Genomic DNA, 22,193 nt, shown 5'->3' on the forward strand with positions numbered 1-22,193 from the left:
GTATAACCATGCAGCTGCTGTAACTTACAAGCACCGGTTATCGTTCGTTAAAAATTGCGCTAGGGGTGTATCTCCTTACACGTACGAGTAATTTTAATTGAAAACCAGATAATCACTTAAACCCACATATTATGCGCATTATCATCATAACAATAGCAGGATGCCGATATGGCCTGTTGTCCTCTTATCGTTTTACGAAATATAGTACTGCTGTCACCAAGCGCTCGTTGTCTGCGCCGTGCTAGTTAGCCTTATCGAGAACGTTACGCGGCCTCAATAATACGCATTTTGCTGACAAGCAGCATTTTATTTTGGGGGATTTTACGGTGACAATTCGTGAGGGAATTCCCTAGTTTTCTGCATTTACAGGAATAGCGTGGGGGCAACCGGCCCAGTGTGGATCCTGCCTGGCACAAAAATGTCGTCGAGTAATGAAAAGGATGCCGGTGATAATCCAAAATCCGGTAAGATAGATTATCATATTCGAATAAGTACTTTACATATGCAGGATGAGACTTCTTGCAGTTGTACAAAATAGCAATAAAAAACAAGCCTACTCAATGTTTTAATAGCCACACATTGCAGGAAGGCTGGAAATTACATTTTCTACTTGAAAGTAGCACAACTTGCAAATTTTTGAAGTATCATTAGGTACTCTATATTATATTTATCACAGTAAAATAAGCGGATATGTACTTACTGTTTGCTTGAAATTATTTGAATTAAGCTTTTTTCTCTAAATGTCTGTTGTTGTTTTGCACAGAGTTCATAATGAAAGAGCTGAACAGAATATCCCAAAAATCTGGTCCAGTTACCGCCATGAACAAGACGGACTCAAGTGGCACAATCTCCGTAGACAGCGTATGTTTCCTGCTCTAGGGTACCTTATTTACAATTAGTTTATGGTTGTCAGAATATAACTCATCGATCAATCATCTCCTTTTATATTTTATTATTTGCTCATTCGAGTCAGAATTTTGCGTGCTGTAACTTGTCCGTACACTTCGATGGGACAGTTGCTGGTTACAGATTTCCATCCAGAAGACACCCAAATATCCATGGTATATCATCTTCATTCTGGGAAATGAATTGTGCGAAAGGTTTGCCTTTTATGGCATGAAAGGTACATCAAAAATTAAATTGTGTCAACTTTTAAAAAGCATGGCAGTTAAATAAAATGCCCATACAGTAATACTAATTTACATCGTGTTCAAATTTGCAGCCGTGTTGACGCTGTACTTCCTGCAAGCCTTCATGTGGTCAGAAAGTACCTCTACACTAGTGTACCATGTGTTTTTGGTTTTATCATACTTTACCCCAGTATTCGGTGCCATGTTGGCCGATGGATACATTGGAAAATTTGCGTCAGTGCTCCTGTTTGCATAAGTACTATTTTGCAACGCAGATAATTTAATATAGATGGACATAATTTACTGCAGGACAATCTTTCTGCTGTCTCTTGTGTACGTTGGTGGATTGGTTTTAATGACTCTAGCGTCAATACCACCGATTGGATTACATCCGATGTAAGTTTAGCGACACCCAAAACTAGCCTCAGATGATTCATGCTTTTTGTCTTCGGGGTGCTTTTAACTAAACTTTTATAATTTTAGCGCGGGATTTGTCAGCGGACTCCTTCTGGTGGCTGTCGGTACTGGTGGAATCAAGCCGTGTGTCGTGACCTATGGAGGCGATCAGTTTGTCACCGGACAGGTAAGCAGGCAGCTGTTTTTAAAGTTGCTTGTGACTTGAGTATCTTTGCAGACCTGCAGTTTTCGGAATTTGCTCAAATTTGACCGTTTTACAGGAGCGCTACCGGGAACAATTCTTTTCTGTGTTCTACTTCTGTATCAATGCCGGAAGTCTCGTATCCACCTTCGTCACACCCATTCTTAGAAGTAGGCTACCAAATTATGCTGAAACATCTTTCTTTTCATGAACCATAATTATTTTATTATATTTTTGTAATATTTTTCGTAATAGACTATGAAGAAACCGTTTGCACATTTGCGTACATTGCAGGTGATGTCTCGTGTTTTGACCAAGAAGGATGCTATCCCGCGGTATGTTGCATCGTCAATTTGTCAAAACATTTATCGGGGCCACTTGTGCTATCCGGTAGATAACATATTATCAGGGTCATTCTGCCCCATAAACAAATTGCTCCTGTGTGTGAGTGCGGCATGTAGACGATCCAGTTTGGATATCTGTCGCCAAGAATTGCCCCTACAATGGGATGACAAAGATCGTATTAGTGCATTTCAATAACTGTATTCTGTACATATGCAAGCCATTATTGTATTATTTCGCCATGTCAGTGGTTGTATCGCAGAATGATTGTGCATTCGTTAATTGTTTAGGCATTCGGACTTCCTGCAGGATTGCTGGCGGTGGCTGTAGGTACGAAGCAGTCGTTCAGAAGCAATTCGTTTCACGCCAGTAACTTGTGACCTTTACTCAACTTAGTGCTATTTGTCGTGGGGCGGCCGTTCTATCGCAACATCCCACCGACGGGAAACATCGTAGGAAAAGTTCTGGCTTGCATTTGGGTAAGCGTACGCACGAGAAATACAGACAAATACAGTATTTAAATATCGGGTCAGTTTTCACACATAACCTAAACAGGCCATCGTTATATCTGATTTGTTTTGCAGCATGCCCTTGCTAATAAATTCCGCAAAAATAAGCCACGCGGAGTCAAGCACTGGTTGGATTACGCATCCGATAAATATGATGTACATAAAATTGTCTGATATATATGTGATAAATGTTTTGGGCAAACATGTTTCAAGGCAATTTTATTCGCGTTACAGGCGGCTTTTATTAGTGATGTGAAGAAGGTTATGCCTGTACTCAAGATGTTTTTACCACTGCCTATTTTCTGGACATTATTCGATCAAAAGGTTAGTTGTTTACCGTAAACCCTCTCTAGTTCATAGTCATACACAGCCACCATTACAGCACGCACAGATCAGTCACATGGTTTTGTGTTTCCAATTTAGGGATCGCGATGGACACTACAAGCCAATAAAATGGATGGTCGCATCACCGATAGTTTCTACTGGAAACCAGATCAAGTGCAAATCTTCAATCCGGTTCTGATTTTAATCTTGGTGCCAATTTTTGAAACGATCATCTTTCCACTCATCGAGAGATGTGGTTTCAAATTCAGGTAAAGATTCTGGCGGCATACTTTAATTTCGCTTTGTCGTAACTCTACTGTAAGCAGTTAATGGCACTGCCGGCTAATTTTTGACGAAGCAATGGTTTTGAATGCGCCAGAGAAGTTTACGATGACCTTATTGCTTGCTTTACAGGCTTCTGGCGCGCATGGTCACCGGGATGTTATTAGCGGGCGGTGCTTTCGTCATTGCTGGGTTTCTCCAGATCGAACTGGACGTATGTTAATTGTTGTGCAAAGAACTTCACTGCGCAGCACGAGGTGCCGAATTTGCAATTGAGTCTGATGAATTCTGTCTGCAGAAAACCGTTCCAATCGCGCCAGCCCCGGGTCAAGCCAACCTTTATCTGTTCAATACGATGCCGTGCCCATACTTCTACGATCTGAGAAATCTTAATGCTACGGAGCCTGATATTACTTTACAATCAAACCAGGTGGCCAACCAGATGCATCAGATAATCAGTAAGCGCACGGAGTGACCTTGTTGCATCCTTCAGATGTATACGATCAAAGACATCAGCTTGGACAAAGTCAGCATGACGTTCGATATTCCATTGCATCCACAGTTTGATAACTGTTCAATCAGGGTGTCCGAAAATCATATTACCATCCCCTGGACAATGCTACGGCGCGATCGGTTTTCGTGTCCAGTTCGTCAGGAAAATATGACCTTAAAATGGTACAGTTAGCGTTATATTTACGTATATCGGTAATATATTGCTCAGATTCAGACATTCGGGTATCTTCCAACGCCTATGTAGGTTTTTTGTGCATTATGCGCAGTAGAAACGACTGGTAACGTGTGTCATCACGATCCGGAGCTTGTCTATGCTCTGAATGGTCAAAACAACTATACCGCACGTATTCGAGATACCGCGCTGCAGAGCTCCGTTTTTTAACATACCCGTTCATATCTCTATGAATCATAGCTTATGCACGTTCTTATCTCTATGAATCATAGCTTATGCACCATGGTGCGCTGCACTGGCCGTATACCAGCCAACAGAGAAAGATGTCTGACTCTTCGTATTATACAGTACTCTAAAACGACTACCAAATGTTTCATAGATTGATGAAAAGATAGAAAAACCCCCAAAAGGTGCCAGTTTTCTACGCTTTATCATACCATTCCGGCTCAACACAAAATCCGGTGGCGGTTTTCTGACCATGTACAATCCCGACGCGACAGTGGGGAAATCCGGCTACTTATACAACATACCCATCAAACGTGAAAGCGCGGTATTTGATGAAAATTCTGTTTTTGTGGATGTCGCTGAAAACGTGGATCAGGGAAAGTAATAATGATCTTATATCCACATTATTCGAATATACTGCTAGCAGGCATCTTCTGTTATATAAAAGGCTTCATTATCTATAAGGGAAATAATTAAAGGTTGCAGTATAGTCACGGGGAAGTTCAACTGCTGTTGTCACAGTATACATTGGCAGATCCTATATTGGCGCATTTTAGGTACGAATTGTTTTTATCGGACGAATCATCTCCAGACGGTCGTCGTCGGTTGGGAACGGATCGTCTAGCGGTGTATAACGGAGGCATTTACACTGTCATTTTGCAAAACAATTATACAACCAGTGCTCCATGGATAGCGCAAGGTCTTGTCGAAGCCACTCCCATTAACATCTTCCTTCAGCTCCCACAGTACTTTGTCATCACCTTGGCTGAAGTGTTGTTTTCCGTCAGCGGTGTGGCGTTTGCTTATTCCCAGGTCTGACAGGAATTAATTGCGACATTATTTTGTTAAAAACGTTGATAAGAACATTTTCGACTTATGCTAGCCTTTTTTCATTGAGGCTTTAATTTTACTTAACAGGCACCGACAAGTATGAAAGCCGTTCTACAGGCCGGTTGGCTCATGACAACGGCGTTTGGTAACGTCATTGTCATCATTATCAGTGGAACACAACTGATTGAAAATCAAGTGCGTATGCTATTCGCCAATGCCATGGATTGCAAAGTTGCTTGAGAACTTGCATGCAGTGTTATGTATTTGATTTTAGGCTACTGAATTTTTTGTCTTTGCTGGCTTGATCGGAGCCTTCGCTATATTGTTTGCCGTAATGACCAGATTCTACCAGTATGTTGACATTCCGGCAGCAAAGAACGAGCCGAAACACACCGACACGGAAATGACTAAAGAAGAAATTGAGGAAGGAACTGAGCACCAGTAGAAGCACTGTATAGCTGACCATCAACACGGAGCTCAAATGCTTCGAAGTAAACAACCTCAACTTACGATTAGAGAATTTATTGACCTAACTGTGAAAAATTGTCCTTCGACGTTGTAAACCTTGGGTTTTATGTACCTTATCAGAATTAAACACTTACCGCAAACAAGCGCTTCAGTACAGCGGCGAAAAAACCGGCATCAAATGTACTCGAAGTATTCAAAGTGTCGACATGGACGGTTTGGTCGACATGGACGGTTGGTATAAAAGTTGTACTCGTATATCTTTGTTTTACAATGGTGCTACAAAGTACAATCACGAGTTACGGCTCTACATTGTAAAATTTAATTATCTGTTTCTAACCCGGTTCTACGGCAAGCAATTTTTTGACGTGCTTTAGACATCGTCTGAGCACAACACGCCGTCTTTAGAACGGCATGTTTCAGTATACTTATGGAGCCCCTTTTTATGTACATTTTCACGTCTAAAATACCTGGTCTACGGAACTATATTATGGCTTTTTGAAACTCAAAAAACACCCATCCAAAGGACATCTTCTGGATGAAGAATACATGGGTGCTTTTTTCTCAAATAGAACCGGGTAATATGTTGGCAGCTCAGTGAGCACACCATCAAGCACATGTTAATGCAGCATGGCAGTTCACCGCGTGACCTTACCGAATTTATTTTTACTTCATCACCAGCTCTGATGCAGGATGAAAAATTAATCATTATTTCCCAAAAGCCAACAACAGGCCGACAAAGAAACCGTTTAACGATACTTTTCATTTTTAAGAATAAAGAGAATGCATATAAAGATAAAGAGAATGCAAAACTAACCGTATATATAGTAATCAGGATCCATGCAGTCTGAATAAAGTTGTCATTAATAAACGACGGTGCATCTGTGCCTAAAAAAGCAATATTTTCAGTCAATTATGAACACGATTGCCTTTAAAAATGAATCTGATGCGAATGACCTTCAGAGTTCATCATGAATATAATTATTTTAGCCATCATTTGATGAGATTTTGGCGGCACTGAACGGCTGCATGCAGATGACCGCAGACGCCACATAAATGCCTATATGTACATGGAATCGTTTTGCAAGGCTTTCCGTAGTTGTACTCGAAGCAAACACCTTGTACGAATGGACTGAACAACTTTTTCGGGTCGGCATTTGTAGACCCGGGCTTTCTTTCGTTGCAGCTTGCCGCTCCATGATTTAGCTTTCCACATTCGCTGCACTTGTGGGAAAATGCGCATACTTTGTATCGGCATCCATCTTGCTGGTTGTAGTATTTACACGGCACATCACTCGCCCTTCGTTCAGCCGTGTCGGATTTTATTGGCTTCGGCTGCGCCAAGTCAGGAGTTTTCAGTGAAGGCTGATCCCGACAATCCATGGCAATATGACTTTTTCCTCCACAATAGCCGCAGATATGTGAGAAACCACATTCCTTCCGGTTGCATCCATTACGACTGTTGAAATGCCGGCATGCGTTGCGAATTAGGGCAGTACTCGTCTGCGCTGGAGTTTTAGTAACTGCAGCTCTTGATGGCACTGGACTGCACTGCAGTGCAGTGTGATCACGATTCCCACAGTTGCCGCAGACGTGTGGAAACTTGCAGTCCTGCATCTGACATCCCGTGGCTCGATTATAATGCCGACATGCATTAGGAATTCGAAGAGACTGACGCGTATCGGTACCACTTGTGGATTCTACGTGTTGAGGCGACAAATTCATTTGTACTCTTCGTGCTGCACTAGCGCTCCGCACGTTGATGTCCTCGTCGTCGTTATGTCGTTCAGAACGGTTTAGACTTCGCGGTCGCAAGGCATCACTCGTTCGTGACCGCGGAAATCCTGTAACGTTATGTCTTTGTAAGTGGGTTATTGATAAACTCCTTTTTTTTGGTAAAGTATCTTGGTTGCGAGCTTATTTAATTTACAATATCACTGCAACAATACAATGCTAGCTAGCTCTAGACTGTACTTAATCTAACAAACAGAGTATTCTGTAACGTTTTACGATAAATATTGTTACAATATTTACTGTAGCGGCTCGATCAAGTGGCATCACAGAGTTTGTGTACGAGAAAACAGCACACATGCAGCGTGGGCATGACCATGCGCTGGCAAGCACGACCGGTGCACACTTCGCAGTTTGCAAGGGGCTGATTTCCCGTACACAATTAATCTTAACTCATAAGTAAGTACCCGAATCGAAATCTGGGTCGTCGAATGTTGTCCCAGCCCGGTTTCGCGTGCTATATTCATCCACCGACCTTTCCAAACGTTCTGGATAGTTTCCATGCGCACCATGGCGTGATTTTGCTAATCCTGCGAAAGACAAAGAGACAGATAGGAAGGACTGTTAGCTACTCGTACCACTTAATTCTTTTCGTTAGTAAAATGTGCTACTTATAATATCTGTACTACGTATGGTTTGTGCTGTACGTGCGCCTGCTTACAACTGTTTAAAGAAGGACGTCTTTACACAATAAATCGTTCCCTTGCTTACCTGCATCGAAATCTCGATAATAATCGTTAGCTGATTCATGCCGGCTGTTATCGGTCCTCATCGACTGCAGCCTTTTGACGAGTTCATCAACTGTCCGGATCATGTTATCAGCTTCCTGCCGTGCCTTGAGAGATGTCAGTGTCCGAGCATTCGTCTTTAAAGCCTCCACCACTCCGTGCATCTCATCCGCAAAGTTAAACGCGCTACAGATACGCTGTAGTTCAACACAACACTTTTCAATCATCTCCTGCTTTTCGTGCAAAGTGTTCTCCAGAAGCCGAAGATCATCGGCTAGCTTAGTTACTCGATTGTGTGAGTTGTGGACGCGGGCGGTGGCGTCGTCGTGTTCTCGCTTGACATCGTCGAGAATTTTCTCCACAGTCTCTTTGCGCTTGCCCAACTTTTTCCGGGCATGATAATGCTGATCGTGTCCGCATTCACACACCCGACACCGGGGTCCATCCATGCAGTAACAATTGATGTGGACGCCCGTTCCGGGTTGTTCTGTTTCCGGTAAACTACAGTGATCATGGCAGACGCGGTCTTTACTATGAACCACACAAATTGTGCTGTAGTACTCGGCATCCACAAGTTCAGTATACTCCACTTCCTGTGTTTGCTTAAAATTGCTGTATCGCTCGGTATCATGAATGGCGGCCTGGTGTTGTTTTTGTGCATTCTCCAACTCATCTTGAGTTTGCTGTAGCTTGTTAATTTCCAGTAAAATCTCGTGCATTTCCTGCTTAATTTGCTCTCGGTTCTTTCGGAGTTCCTTAAAAACACCGGTTGATTTTTCGTCTAAGTCGGTTATACGATAGACCATCTTCTGGATTTCTTCCATGGAGATTTTCCAAGCCTTCTGCATTTCTGAAACATCAGCGTAACCGCCACACTAAAAAATCTCGGATAAGATCTGTAAAACGTCTTTTGCTTACCTTCTTCCATGCGCCGGTTACCTCGCCATTGTGCCGGATTCCGGCTGAGAGCTGAGTTATCCATGATAAACACATTTTCCGGTTTAATTTTCCAAGGATACAGAGTTTTGATATCGAAATTGTATGATGTTTGGGTACAGTTTGTCAGCACAACAATCAAGTTATCAATCAGGATGTCAGGCAGATTTCCGCGCAGTCTTGTTAAGGTATTAAGCAAGTTTAGCGTGGCCCTTACTACGGTTCCGTTAATAATTATAACAGCAGCCGATAGTGTTCCAATTTTTTCTGCCGATTCTAAAATGCACTCTATGTTCTTGTCATCATGGCTGACTCCTTTCGTGTCGCTTAAACCAGGCGAATCAATAAAGTCGAACGACTGACCTTCCAGATCGAAGTGATAAGTGGAGCTGCAATGGTAATCAAATTGACGTCGTAAAGGTCAAAAGTATAGCAGTAAATGGGAATTTTTTGCAGCTCCGTGCAGCGCAGCTTTTACATCGATAAAATTTATTATGAATACCGTATTGCATATGATTCAAAAGACATCATCTGAATGGCGTAGCTGTAATGTGAATTGCGTATTATTTATAAATATAGATATACATTCTAGTTAATGTGACATAATTATGTATACTAAATATATGCAGCATCAACAAAAAATTTTGTCCAATTAATTGTGGGGGTACCCACCGCCGAATTTAATTGTACCCACCGCCCGTGGTAGTTAATTATCGTTACTTACATGCTGCAGTCTTTACTTACCATTTCGAAGTTTTGCTCTTAGTCTGGTCATCGATAGAGTTTTCGCTGTTAGTCCCTCCTTCGGTTGCGTGATAATAGCCATTTGGAATAGCTATTCGCGGTTCTAAGAGTGTTCCGCCATGGAAGAAGTTTGTCAAATAGTTAATCAAAGTGGACTTTCCCGAACCGGTTTCGCCAAGAAGCAGAACAACATTACGTCGTGCTGGTTTCCGGCTGCTGCGCTCTTTGTTTCTGAACATGTTAAAGACATATGCCATTTTTTTTGTAAATGTGTAGCTTTATATGGGAGGATATCAATACTAAACTATCAGTAGCATATAATGACACTAAAAATAAGATGAGTGCAGGCTAAATTTGGAAAATGTTCTTAAAACATCGTATACGTAGAGTGGTAACGCGGTGTACCCACTATACAGTGTTTATGGTGAACTGCGCTACAGAGTACTTGTCCAGCGTCCAGCGTAGTTAGTAAAAATCTATATTCTTAAAAATAATACGTTTGCAACATAAAGCTACAATACTTTCCGCACTTATATATGTAAAAGCGTGATAAGTGTTTTCGTTGGCTAATTATTTGTGATCTTATATGCGGATGCCCCGTAGCGTTCACATCCGAAAACTGGTAATTACACATGACATGCACTTCCGGTCTCACAAGATTTCGATGTACATCGCGCGTATCCTGACAGGTGCAGTTATCAGTGTCACAGTACTGTAAGCAGAATTGCCGAGACGTTAAATTTCAAGCGTCTGCATTACTGCGAAACGTCACTGAAACGGACTCTATGGCACGCGCATAAAGATGAGTTTCTAGCAACTGTTACAGTCTGTAGTACGAGTGCTGTTCACCGAATACATCCAACAGTTTTCTGCTGCGTGTCCTGCTTTACGATTTTCATACAATCAAATAAACCAGTTTTTACCGGTCGGGAATCAGAATTAGCTGACTGTGAACACTGTTGTATCGGGTAGCTTTCGGCAGTTGAAAACCGCACTTACATCTCTGTACAGATCGGTGACGCTTTTACCTGGACTTTTCCATGCCGAAAAAGCTACATCAGATCTGATTGTTTTACCGATTAAATAAATATTATACCGTAGTTACGAGTAGGGGTGCACCCAAAAGTATAGTAATTTACAGCACCGGTATAAAAATTATCATACACTGAACCGTAGCGTATCATACTCAAATCTACTCGCTATAAGCAAATACTATCAAACAATGGTGGAACTAGCAATAAAATTTATGGTATATATGGATGCATCATGCAGGTAAAAGTCTATGCATAGCGCATTATGCGTGCATAAAGTGCCTAGCGTCAATATTCACTGCCTGAGCTAACATTTTTTTTAAACTGCCAATTTTTGTAAACAATTCCCAGTTCCCCCTAAACGCCAGCTGGGGAATATATTAGTAGCATCGCGTACTGCAGAATTGCATTAGGTTAGTACCGGACATGCATGCGCACTCGGGGATCAAAATTACTGACGACCCCCATTACGCACTTGTAAGCAGCAGGCAACGCCAGGTATATAATGGTATTCTAGCGTGACCGGTTTTTCTTCATGCAACTTTTAGCGGCTCGACGATGAGAGCCCGAGGACATCCGGAAAGGTATTATCCGGCTGCAAGGGTTGATGTCGCACGCTAAGTTATTTTTTTTCCCTGCTATTCGTCCGGACGAAGAAAATTGCTAGTAAACTTTGAATGCGTACACCGCAGTTTCAAAGTAATTCCTAGATTATAGTTTTAGTCACTTTTATGCATATGTGCATACGTCATATGTTCATAACAAATTAAATTCGTCTTTATTGATACTGTATTTATCGAATAATTTGTTTCCTCTCAGATTATTAAGTTCTTAGTTGCATTTTTACTATCGCTCGTTGCAGTATGAGTTGGTTATTTCGCAAGTCACAAGCGCATGCGGAAGTGAAAAGCGGATCAGTACCCTCGGCGGCGAAAAATCATTCCCACGCCGTACTATTATTGGGAGACGCGGGAGCGGGAAAATCCACTTTAATAAATTGTTTTACCAACTTTTTTCTCGGGGGAAGTTTGACTGAACCACTTGTAGCGATTCCTACTCAATTCCACCGTGCATCCAGTGGAACAACCAACAACAGTAAAATAGCGATAATTCAAGACCAGAACAAGAGCATCAAATGGTAATAATTTTGTTTAAATTGCTACTGTTCTATGTGATTTGTTACTTGGTACTTGGTACTTGCTGATTTGTTACTTGAAAATTTTGTGCAATATAAATAGCTTTTTTTGGCAGCACAACATACAGCTTCGGTTATCAAGGCCGACAGTTCCACTTCACCGATGCGCCGGGATTGGGAACCGCGGGTAGCGCAGAATGGGATAAGAATTTTGCCGGTCTATTAAAAGCAGCAGAACAACCGGGTGCATTATCGGCAATTGTCGTGACAATTGATGGACGCGCAGCCAGAGCCACACTGTCCTTACGCAGCATGCTGTCAAGAATGCGTGTGATTGTGCCAGCGGCAATCCTGAGTAACCTGATTGTCGTGCTGACTAACTGCAAAAAGAATACGTCGAATTTTGATTTTAAAACACTGGATCAACCGTGGGAGATTAATCCGGAGAACGTCTTCACCATGGACAACTCCGCTTTCAACTACAATCCGTCGGAATGGAGATCTAACTCCGTCTTCGCAAATGGTAAAAAACAATCAATTTTACGTTGCCGTAAAACGCGTAAGTCGACAACACATCACGCATGCGGCAAAACTAATCACGTGTTTTTGTTAGAAATGACCGAAACGTGGTACGCATCAATGGAAGAGATAAAAAATTTAGTGTACACCATTTCGGATCTGGACATGCAGTCGCAAATCGACCCCAAAATGCTTCCAAACTATCGTGACAATATTAAAAGCGGCATTCAGCAGGTCCTGTTGGAGATGAATAAACTGCAGAACGTCCAAGACAGGGTGGAAAATGCGCCACAAATCGCCACTAAGACACCGGACGTTTACAACAGGTTCAAGCACGGAACAGAAGTGGAGTTCGTCACTTTGGTTGACACCAACACTTACAATAGATTATGTATAATACACACAGAGAGTGTATGCCACGGTGACTGTCCGGCTGGTGATACGACAGCAGCCAGTCAGAGAAGATGCCATTGTATGAGCGGTCCACGCTGTCGTGTGTGCGACTGTGACCATTCTACCCACTTCTGTACACGAAAGACGCTAAAGCTCGAGCACCAGACCATAGCCAGCATTCTTCAGTCATTGCATAATGCAGGAGCAAAAACCACCAACATGTCTAACATGGCAGAAGATTTGCAACTCCTCCATCAGTCACTACGACAACAAGAGTTGCGCATCGAACACTACTGTTATCGGCTGAAAAATATCTGTGGACCCTCGGATTTCGGCAATGAAACGTACACAATATTCACGGCTATGGATAGCAAAGCACGGGCGCTGTCCTCTACCAACGCTCGTCAGGATGCCTACAAAATGATCCAGTCCATAACGGAAATGATCGATCGTATGAATGGTAATTCACGGGAAACGATTCGTTCATCGGGTTCCGAAATAGGCCTGCCACTTTCTTCCCCACAGTTGGGACAAACACAGCAAGCGGTTTTCCAGAACGAACCCAAAACCAGCCAAACCGAAACGTACGTGTGCCAGCGATTCAATAAAAATCTGCCATGTGACAATCATCCGTGCCTGTTCCGGCATCAGTGTCTTTTATGCGACGGTCATCACAGCGCTGTGGAATGCCGAAATAACAATGTGGCAGCAGAGCCACACCGCGAACTGTCGGATTTTCCTCCGCCTTACATGGAAAAAGAACCATTCCAACCACCACCGGCAGAGAACAGCAAACCGCAGTTTCTCCCGGGAGCATGCCGGAAATTCAATAGCCCCAATGGATGCAAAACGAACAACTGTAGATACGCGCACATCTGCGGATACTGTTCCCGGGTTAACCATACAGCACAGCAGTGCCGTGACCCCGTCCGCTCCAACGCTTCGACGGTGTCCGGTGCATCGGATAGTAACTCCAATGCCGGAAGTAATGTTAACAGAGAACCCGCATCATCTAATGCGCCATGCAAATATTTTAACGGCCCGAAAGGTTGTCGTAACAATCCGTGCAAGTTTGCCCATATCTGCGGAAAGTGTTTTCAGTCGAACCATGGAGTGCAAGACTGTCGTGCCGACGACGATACGTCGGACTCCGATACCGATGAAGTTCAGTCTGCATCGACTTCGAAAGGTCAACGTTATTGCAAATATTTCAATCGGCAAAACGGTTGCCGTAATAAAAATTGTAAATTTGCACACATTTGTCGGTCCTGTTCGCAACCGGGTCACGCTGTTCAAGACTGCCCGGATTTAACGGATTCCAGTGAGCCGGGACCCGAAGACTCCGTCTCGAACGTCGCTGCGACGTCCAGCAAAGTTTCCGGTCCGGGAAAAAAGGATGGAACCTGCAAGTATTATAACAGCGCTACCGGCTGCCGCAATCAGAACTGTAAATTCGCCCATAAATGCAGCACGTGTGGCAGAATGGACCACGGAGCTAGCAACTGCCATCCGCCACCGGTACCTGTAAAGGCCAAACCAAATGCTAAACAACGACCCGCCCAACCGAGACCTAACGTAGTGATTACGATTCAGTCCAGCAGCGTCGAGGTCGCGGATCCGAAAAAGTTTGTGGACGGTTCTTGTTACGAGTTTAATCGTGGCAAACCTTGCAGGAAGACACCGTGCAAATACAAGCATCTCTGCGGCATCTGCGGTCAGCTGCACAGTGCCGTGCAACATTCCAGTTGAACATATATTTAACTGACAGTCCGTCGCTGGTTTACTGTTTTACCTTTTTCACTTAAGCTGTCACACAAAAATTTTTGTAAGTGCATCCTAAGCTTTCCCGTTTCTTGTTTGCACCAAATATTAATTCAGTTAAAGATTTGTTATTTTCGTAACAAGCAATGCGAAATGTGTTGGATTTGCAGTAAGTACTTGCGTCGTTAGACAAAGATAAGATACGCTCATTTTGCTCTTTTTACAGTATGCTGTTTGACGGTACAATATGCCAATTCTGCTCTATAGTAATAAATTATCAGATACGCTTAAATGTTTCAAAAATTCAACGTTTTGCACGAAATGCAGTTGGAAAAACCAAAAAGGAAAAAGCGAAAAGACAGCTGAAAGTTATCGGATTGCCGTACAGACACATAAATCCTCGATATGCATTCAACCAAATCTGAACTTGGGTGACCTTTCCCTTAGTTTGTCTGTAGGAAAAATGAACTGGAAAATGACATTTGACATGTTGACCTGGATCGCTTTGCATATGATTTAATAGCGGATCAAATATTGATTCGCCTTTGTATTTATTTGGCTGTCTGGCGCTTTTGCTTGCGTAAGCACTTATAAACTGGAGGTCGGATTATTTATGCGTGAATGTATAGTAAATGTGTATATGCAGATCGGGCATTCCACTTTGCCGTTTCGCTGCGGTCGATCCAGGATTCTCAACAGGCTAACAGTGCAGTTTTCGGTTTACTGTTTATAAAACGAACGTACCAAATAACAGCGTAACTGCAATGTCCGACTATACGATCATGTCGAGAGATCGGTTTATTTATCGTCCGTACGGTGGCGCGTATTTAAGTTTAGAGACTGGCAGTGTCCATCCGGAAGAGATTAAACACAGCTTTCTGACTCATGCATCGCACTAACACAAACTAATGAGCGGCGTTGCTACTTTTGGAGCTTCCTTAACCGAGAGTGGTTATTAATAGCATCGCGCAATCGCATGCTCGAAAAATGTTCGAACAACATGCGTATTATCCAAGCAGAGCAATCGGTAAATTATTCAGTCGAACTCAGCTGTAAATTGTATCAAATAGAGTCATTCACAAATCTCAAAGCAAAGTACAAGAGTTTTCGTTAACTTCAGTTTATTGTAAGAAGTCAACTCCGCAGCAATGTCTGACCTGAAATCCCGTTATGATTACGGCAGAGAGTTTAACGCTCGAAAATATCTGGAATCGTATTACAAAACCGATGAACATGGGAAATCGCTGGAGAACAGTTTGAATGGATACATTTTTCGAAAGCTCAACAGCATTTTTGAAGGGTGTGATAAAGGAAAAGGGCGTTTGTTGGACGTGGGCACCGGCCCATCGATTGCATTCCTTATACCTGGCTCAATGAAGTTTCATTATATTTATTGCTCGGATTTTACGCCAGGGTGTCGGATGGAGGTATATTTAAATGCATCTTGAGAAGTTGAGCAGGTTCTCATGCGTAGCCTCAGTTTAGTCTTGTAGCATAAAATATAAATACATATTAACGCCTGACCGGCATAAATTTAAGGGATGAATATACGAAAGATTTTTTTTATAATTTGCAGCCAGCTTTTCGCACTTTACTCAAAATTTTAAGTGAGATTGATTACTTTGAATCAACCTGGAATAGTCTCATGACTAGCAAGTTATCCATTCATGGCGAAATGGAATATGACATAGGAATTTGTTAATTTGGCAGCTGACAATGTGGTGCGCGGGTGATGCATCGGCTTACAGATGGGACGGATTTTTCAAGGTTCGTACAATTGCAAATAAAAGCTAGACATCACTAAGTCTTATACGTAACATTATAGGAACGATCTGATACGAAACAGGAACTACACTTTCCCTCTTAATCAATTCACCGTCTCTTGTTAAAGTAACCAGTATGACAAAACAGTATGTATTGACCTTCTTGTGATTACGCTCAGTATGCTGCGCGATTGGATGAGAAAGAGAGCCAGTGGGAAGAGTATGAAGAGCGATTACGCAACTCCGTCATTGGCATTCTGCCCTGTGACCTTATGTGTAGTGATCCGATGACACCGGAGAAATTGTCACCCGTGGATGTCATGTCTGCTACCTTCTCCTTCACGGCGGCTGCCGCTGATTACGAGGACTTCGAGAACTGTATTGAGCGCATGAGTGAATATGTTCGCACCGATGGTACATTCATTTTGGTGGATTATCTCGGTGCTTCCTATTACATTGTGGACGATGAGAAGTTTAAGCTGTGCACGCTAACGGAAGAGGACTATGTAAAAGCACTGAAGTACGCCGGGTACCGAAGCTTTGAAATTTCGAAGGCTAGTGATCATGCCACCAACGTACAGCCGGATCAGAAACTGACCGATGCACAGGATGTCGTTATTATTGTGGCTACTAAAAATCCTCCGCCACCTGATGTGCCGGAACGACCGGATACTCCACCGGCGGAATAATAAACATTATTTTCTGCTTATTTTGGGGTGCACTCATGACGTTTAACTGCAGAGCTTGCTACCGCGTCGTATTACGCGGAGCACATCCTTAATTCGCTGTGCGTTTGACTGACGGAGTCGTATAACTAGTTCGTTGCATTCGAAGAAGTTAGTATTTCATTACACGATACAGTGTGGTTTTATGTAAACACCCCAAATAACTTATAAAACAAAAATGAAACATTGATTTTTGTTTTGCGCTATAGCAATGCATCCTAATAACGTTCATCTGGCACATTCGTGTTTTGTTATTTCAGCCAACCGAGTACTCAAGGGCTTATGCTGTAAGTTGTACAAGAAAGCCCTTGGGTATGGTACTGTTTCGGATTCAATGCATTAGGCTAGCTTTGCTGGTTGTGAAGGAAATTGTGGAACTTCTGAAAGTGATGTTGAGTATAATTTTTGCAGGATTACTCTCATCAGAATTTTTTGCCGGGCTATTGCCGCTACATTAGTAAACAGTCGCTAATCAATTACGTACTTAATGTATAAGAAAAAGGTCAGAGTTACTAAAATGACCGTTATTGATACCGATAACGAACACCGGCAGATTTCAGCGTAACGGATGTATCTAGGCTCAACCTAACCCACACACTGATACCCATAGATGTCGTAAGAACTTGGTTGACGCCGATTGTTATGTCAGTTCCGGGAGCTGTTCTGGGTGGGCGTTTTAGCGGATCATACGTGACCATTATCGTGTCTCCATCCCAGACTTCGATTTTAAGAATAACGCCGCGATATCCTTCATACGCAATTATGACATGTTCAATAAAGGCAGCTTTTCCATCGCGCACTGCTGTTATGGGAACTGCGGCATGGAACGAGCGGTCACGAGCAAAGAAGTCAGTGCTACGAAATCGGATTCCAGATCCTTGGCAGTAGATGGCCAGATAATCAGTCTGATCAGCCACAAATGCAGTGCCATGGACGTAGTGGACATTTGTAATATTTTCTGGGCACCGGAGCACAGGTGAACAAGTGTTGTCGAGTACTTCAGTACTGTTACCGCTTCCGTTTGCAGCTTTCTCCACCTGATCAAATCATTGTTAATCCAAAAACGTATAGCGCTAGCGGCAAATGTTTAATTTGTGCTTACTAAATGTAGCGTTGCTATTGTAGCAAGAGGTTTAATTGAAATGTCGTTGGGCTTCGATCTCTGAAAGCATTCAAATTGGTTAAAGAAGCAGATACTTGTATGCAAACACTTCAGACAGTACGGTTACTACGGTATTGCTTACTGGTTCTCCGTCTTCAGTTAGACAAATTTGCACGCAGGCCAGAATCATCAACAAATTTCTAGTGATTTTAGATAGATTATGAAAGCCGTATGAGTGGAATTCTATCATTGTCACGAACACGCGGAAAGTGCTAAACCGTGGAGGAAACTGTACTTACTCGATCGCGCTTGTGTTGTGTTTGCACAAAGAAAGATTCAAAACATCTTCACATACCAGCCGCTGCCTTTTATTCATCCGGTCCGGTTTCACTAATGAATGTGTATTAAAATATTCCTAGGAATGCTGTTGGTATGATTCTGCTAATATAATATTATTGTTGTACGTGCAACGAACCCTACGGCTGATCCTTAACCATTGTTGCCGTTTCCGCGACATGTGAGACCTACGCCTGCAACGCTCGTTTCTAATTATCTTTGTCAGTACCAGATCAAAGTTTTTATGAGAAAAAAGCCCTTCGCTTGAAGCTCGACACAAATTGTGACGGTGGTTTGAAGCAATTTTTGGTATGGTAAAAGTACTGCATATAATTTACAGTTTACAGTAGTACTCCGATCCTATTGCTGGAAACATCTTTTTTAGTTTAATCAACTAATTAATTTCATTTTTCGCTCCGTGCCAAAATCGTAATTAGTTACGATCATTTTTCCTGATCATTTTGTGCGGCGCGTTAGCAAAAAAGCCCATCCAATTATTTATTCCAAGTAGCCGACAGTACCTTTAAACTACAGTAAAATTAACACTTGCACGCACAACAGCAAAAAAGTTCCGGTTTCAGAACGTTTTGCGTTCAATTCAAAGCTTATTCTTCGAGATTGTATTTGACCTTCCAATAGAAAGATTGATGTGGTTGATAAAAACGGTTGCCACCAATTAGCGATGTGATTTCGAAGATGTCCGCACGCTGAACCTCTAAAACGCCAGTGCAGTCTTGATTCCACAATCAGTTGGCAGCTGTTAGTTATACGAGTACATACAACATGTGATTGTGGTCCAGCATAGAAGGATGCACTTTTAGTTTTCCTCTCATTGTTACTGGTATCGATAGTGCACACCGGCAGATTTCAATGTGATGGAGGTCTCACGGCTCAACCTAACCCCTACACTGACACCCATAGATGTCGTGAGGACTTGGTTGACATCGATTATTATGTCAGTACCGGGAGTCTTTCTGGGTGGGCGTTTTAGCGGATCATACGTGACCATAGTCTTATCTCCATCCCAAACTTCGATCTTAAGGATAACACTGTTATACCCTTCATAGGCTAAGATAACGCTTTCAATGAATGCTGCTTCTCCATTGCGCACCGCCGGAATGGGAACCGCGGCATGGAATGAGCGGTCGCGAACCAGAGGATCAGAGTCGTTTCCACGAAAACGAATTCCCCATCCTTGGCAGTAGATGGCCAGGTAATCAATCTGATCGGCCACAAACGCAGTGCCATGAACGTAATGAACGTTTTCTTTCTTTTGCGGACACACTGGCACAGGTGAGCAAGTGTTGTCCACTTCAGAACTGTTACCGCTACTGTTTGCCACCTTCTCCACCTGGTCAGACAATCGTTAGTCCAAAAAGTTTGCGTGTTGCTTTCTCATACTTACTAAATGCAACGTTGCTATTGTAGCAAGAGGTTTAATTGACAAAGGATTAGGCTTCAACATCTGGAAGCGTTCACACTGGTTTTAAGACAGATGCAATGCGAACGTAGGTGTGCAAACAATCCATACAGTACAGGATTGCTTACTGGTTCTTCGTCTCCAGTTAAACAAAGATGCGCAAAGGCCACAATCATCAAAAAATTTCTTGAGGTTGTAAAATGAATATGAAAACCGTAAGCGTTTAATCCCAGCATTATTACGACCACGGGGAAGGTACTTTGAAACCGTGGTAGATGTAAATTCGTTTTTGCGTAGATCTAAAACTTCTGCGCTAGCCAGTCGATGCCTTTTATATGTCCGGTCAGGTAGACAGGTACCGCTGATGAAATTTTATATAGTATATTACTGTATTGTATTACAGATATATTCAGGAATGTTACCGCACTTACCGGTAGCACGATTTTGCTAATACGTGTTATTATTCTACGTGCCATGAACCCTGCGGCAAATCCTTACCTTTGTGTCAATTTTGCGTGACATGTGATATCGAAACGTGCAAAGCTAGATTCTGATTATCCTTGTTAATACCAGATTTTTGCAATTGTTACGCTTTGTGAAAACGAAAATAATCCGGTGGCAACGCGGCAAACATAATTAATGTACTTAATTCTCGACCATCTGGAATACGAGCATGGAAGCATGCTGCACAGAGAATACTGCGCTCGTGCTTGTTTGTGGTACCGGTCGTGCATTATTTCTCGCATCGTGAACGTCTTTTTAGTTTGTATCACTTTAACTAATGCGTTACGTATTTTTTTAATATTATCTTTTACGTGCCGTACAAACATAAGCATCGCACACAAGAGCAATATGCGTTAAATAAGTAAAATGTTCTCCCATTTAGCATGAAAATGGGCAATTTGCTAAAACGTTGATAGTGAGAGCATGTGTATTGTAGCTCTCAAAGCATGTGTAAAAGTAGAAAAAACTTGAGAAGTACGGCAAAAAATGACAATAATGTTATCGCTCAGCTGAAGTCGATTGCAGCTTTAAAGCAAAAATACCTCTGGATCTATAAATACCCATTTAGATTTTAATGTGGATCAAACTCCAGTGGATTTTAATGTGGATCAGTTTCAAATTCAGATTAACAGGAGTAACAATAATGTTTCCTTTCTAAATTATTGATATCTATAGCGCACGCCGACAGATTTCAGTGTGATAGAGGTTTCACGGCTCAGCTTAACCGATACACTAATACCCATACTGTAGATGTCTTAAGAACTTGGTTGACGCCGATAATTATGTCCGTACCGGGTACCTTCCTGGGTGGACGTTTTAGCGGATCGTACGTGACCATTTTCTTGTCTCCATCCCAAACTTCGATCTTCAGAATAACGCTGTTATACCCTTCATAGGCAAAAATAATGTTTTCAACAAAAGCCACTTTTCCATCGCGTATCGCCGTAATGGGAGCTGCGGCATGGAATGAACGGTCGCGAACAATAGAGTCATGGTCTTCTCCACGAAAGCGAATTCCAAATCCTTGGCAGTAGATGGCCAGGTACTCTTTCTGATCAGCTACGAACGCGGTACCATGGACATAGTGGATATTTGTATTATTTTTGGGGCACAACTGCCAACGTGAACAAGTGTCATCGGCTTGAGCACCTTTACCATTTCCCGTTTTGTCCACCTGGCAAAAAGGCAATTGAATTCATCTATTCGCGCAGTTCTGCTGATTGTGAGACTTACGAAATTTAAAGAAGCTATTGTCGCAAGAGGTTTAACCGCCGATTTGTTCTGCTTTGATAACTGAAAACATAGGTTTAGCTGGTTATTACACAACAAACGAGGATCAAAATAATATAATGACCACAGATTTCTATTCAGATCTTACTGGCTTTACTTCTCCCGCTAGGCAAATCTTGGCACAGGCTACAAATATTGCTAAATTTCTAGCAATTCGAACATAATGGTGTAAGGGGTGTGCGTTTTGCCCCAGCATCCTAATAAACTTGAAAATACGGTGCTTAACTGTGGCAGGAAAATGCCGGGCGGTTGTTATCTGCTTCAGATGTAAAAATAACAGTACTAAACCATTTCGACACTCTTATTTATCCGGTTTGGTTTGAATAATGAGTGCGTAAAAAATATGCATTGTTCGCCCTTATTTGATCCTTTTAATACTCCTGTCCTTTTAATACTCCTGTCCTTTTAATACTCCTGTCCTTTGTATAGTAGACCCTACGGCAAATCCTTTACCTTTGTTGTCGTGTCCGACTCCAGAACGTGCTTTAGACTTTTGAAAGCTCGTTCCCGGCAAGTGATACCTTTGTTAGCACCAGATTCATTTGTGAGGAAAACAACCGTGTGTTTGTTTGTCGGTATTGTCAGCACGCCGGCAGCATGTTGCTTGTCGATGTATGTAACTTT

General features: G+C 42.4%; 7 protein-coding genes across 9 annotated transcripts; 3 read left to right on the top strand and 4 right to left on the bottom strand.

Annotated features, from left to right (window-relative positions):
* The first annotated feature begins 239 nt into the window (after positions 1-239).
* LOC129587436 (solute carrier family 15 member 2-like) lies at positions 240-4,389 on the top strand. Its single transcript, XM_055481177.1, has 17 exons — positions 240-464; positions 764-861; positions 1,030-1,123; positions 1,223-1,364; positions 1,440-1,526; positions 1,614-1,713; positions 1,808-1,898; positions 2,023-2,063; positions 2,361-2,400; positions 2,467-2,549; positions 2,655-2,735; positions 2,814-2,903; positions 3,003-3,172; positions 3,318-3,399; positions 3,484-3,615; positions 3,679-3,860; positions 4,250-4,389. Coding segments are annotated over exons 1-17 (1,560 nt in total). The 5' UTR covers positions 240-418; the 3' UTR covers positions 4,251-4,389.
* Positions 4,390-5,865: 1,476 nt separating this feature from the next.
* Positions 5,866-10,111, bottom strand: LOC129587435 (uncharacterized). Of its 2 annotated transcripts, XM_055481176.1 has the most exons (6): positions 9,591-10,111; positions 8,829-9,235; positions 7,894-8,760; positions 7,590-7,712; positions 6,349-7,235; positions 5,866-6,279 (listed from the first exon to the last, which is right to left on the bottom strand). In XM_055481176.1, exons 1-5 carry the CDS (start codon positions 9,845-9,847, stop codon positions 6,385-6,387), a joined length of 2,505 nt encoding a protein of 834 aa, XP_055337151.1. In that variant the 5' UTR covers positions 9,848-10,111; the 3' UTR covers positions 5,866-6,279; positions 6,349-6,384. The 2 variants fall into 2 exon arrangements, with proteins under 2 accessions (XP_055337151.1, XP_055337150.1); XM_055481175.1 differs by having other exon boundaries at positions 5,866-7,235.
* A 1,053-nt stretch (positions 10,112-11,164) lies between these two features.
* Positions 11,165-14,710, top strand: LOC129587462 (uncharacterized). 2 transcript variants are annotated; one of them, XM_055481219.1, is made up of 4 exons: positions 11,165-11,205; positions 11,484-11,759; positions 11,873-12,279; positions 12,370-14,710. In XM_055481219.1, exons 1-4 carry the CDS (start codon positions 11,180-11,182, stop codon positions 14,415-14,417), a joined length of 2,757 nt encoding a protein of 918 aa, XP_055337194.1. In that variant the 5' UTR covers positions 11,165-11,179; the 3' UTR covers positions 14,418-14,710. The 2 variants fall into 2 exon arrangements, with proteins under 2 accessions (XP_055337194.1, XP_055337195.1); XM_055481220.1 differs by lacking the exon at positions 11,165-11,205 and adding an exon at positions 11,259-11,320.
* A 745-nt stretch (positions 14,711-15,455) lies between these two features.
* On the top strand, positions 15,456-17,316 carry LOC129587429 (nicotinamide N-methyltransferase-like). Its single transcript, XM_055481167.1, has 3 exons — positions 15,456-15,856; positions 16,140-16,196; positions 16,372-17,316. Exons 1-3 carry the CDS (start codon positions 15,578-15,580, stop codon positions 16,879-16,881), a joined length of 846 nt encoding a protein of 281 aa, XP_055337142.1. The 5' UTR covers positions 15,456-15,577; the 3' UTR covers positions 16,882-17,316.
* Positions 17,317-17,329: 13 nt separating this feature from the next.
* Positions 17,330-18,343, bottom strand: LOC129587431 (uncharacterized). The gene is made up of 3 exons (XM_055481169.1): positions 18,162-18,343; positions 18,020-18,079; positions 17,330-17,954 (listed from the first exon to the last, which is right to left on the bottom strand). The coding sequence occupies exons 1-3, from the start codon at positions 18,267-18,269 to the stop codon at positions 17,442-17,444; spliced, it is 681 nt and encodes a 226-aa protein (XP_055337144.1). The 5' UTR covers positions 18,270-18,343; the 3' UTR covers positions 17,330-17,441.
* Positions 18,344-18,873: 530 nt separating this feature from the next.
* On the bottom strand, positions 18,874-20,132 carry LOC129587430 (uncharacterized). The gene is made up of 3 exons (XM_055481168.1): positions 19,904-20,132; positions 19,761-19,820; positions 18,874-19,706 (listed from the first exon to the last, which is right to left on the bottom strand). The coding sequence occupies exons 1-3, from the start codon at positions 20,009-20,011 to the stop codon at positions 19,191-19,193; spliced, it is 684 nt and encodes a 227-aa protein (XP_055337143.1). The 5' UTR covers positions 20,012-20,132; the 3' UTR covers positions 18,874-19,190.
* Positions 20,133-20,765: 633 nt separating this feature from the next.
* LOC129587432 (uncharacterized) lies at positions 20,766-21,887 on the bottom strand. The gene is made up of 3 exons (XM_055481171.1): positions 21,658-21,887; positions 21,513-21,572; positions 20,766-21,453 (listed from the first exon to the last, which is right to left on the bottom strand). The coding sequence occupies exons 1-3, from the start codon at positions 21,763-21,765 to the stop codon at positions 20,995-20,997; spliced, it is 627 nt and encodes a 208-aa protein (XP_055337146.1). The 5' UTR covers positions 21,766-21,887; the 3' UTR covers positions 20,766-20,994.
* Positions 21,888-22,193: the final 306 nt, after the last annotated feature.

Source organism: Paramacrobiotus metropolitanus, unplaced genomic scaffold, assembly GCF_019649055.1.
Source record: "Paramacrobiotus metropolitanus isolate TYO unplaced genomic scaffold, Prichtersi_v1.0 Parri_scaffold0000025, whole genome shotgun sequence".
Classification (NCBI taxonomy): domain Eukaryota; kingdom Metazoa; phylum Tardigrada; class Eutardigrada; order Parachela; family Macrobiotidae; genus Paramacrobiotus; species Paramacrobiotus metropolitanus.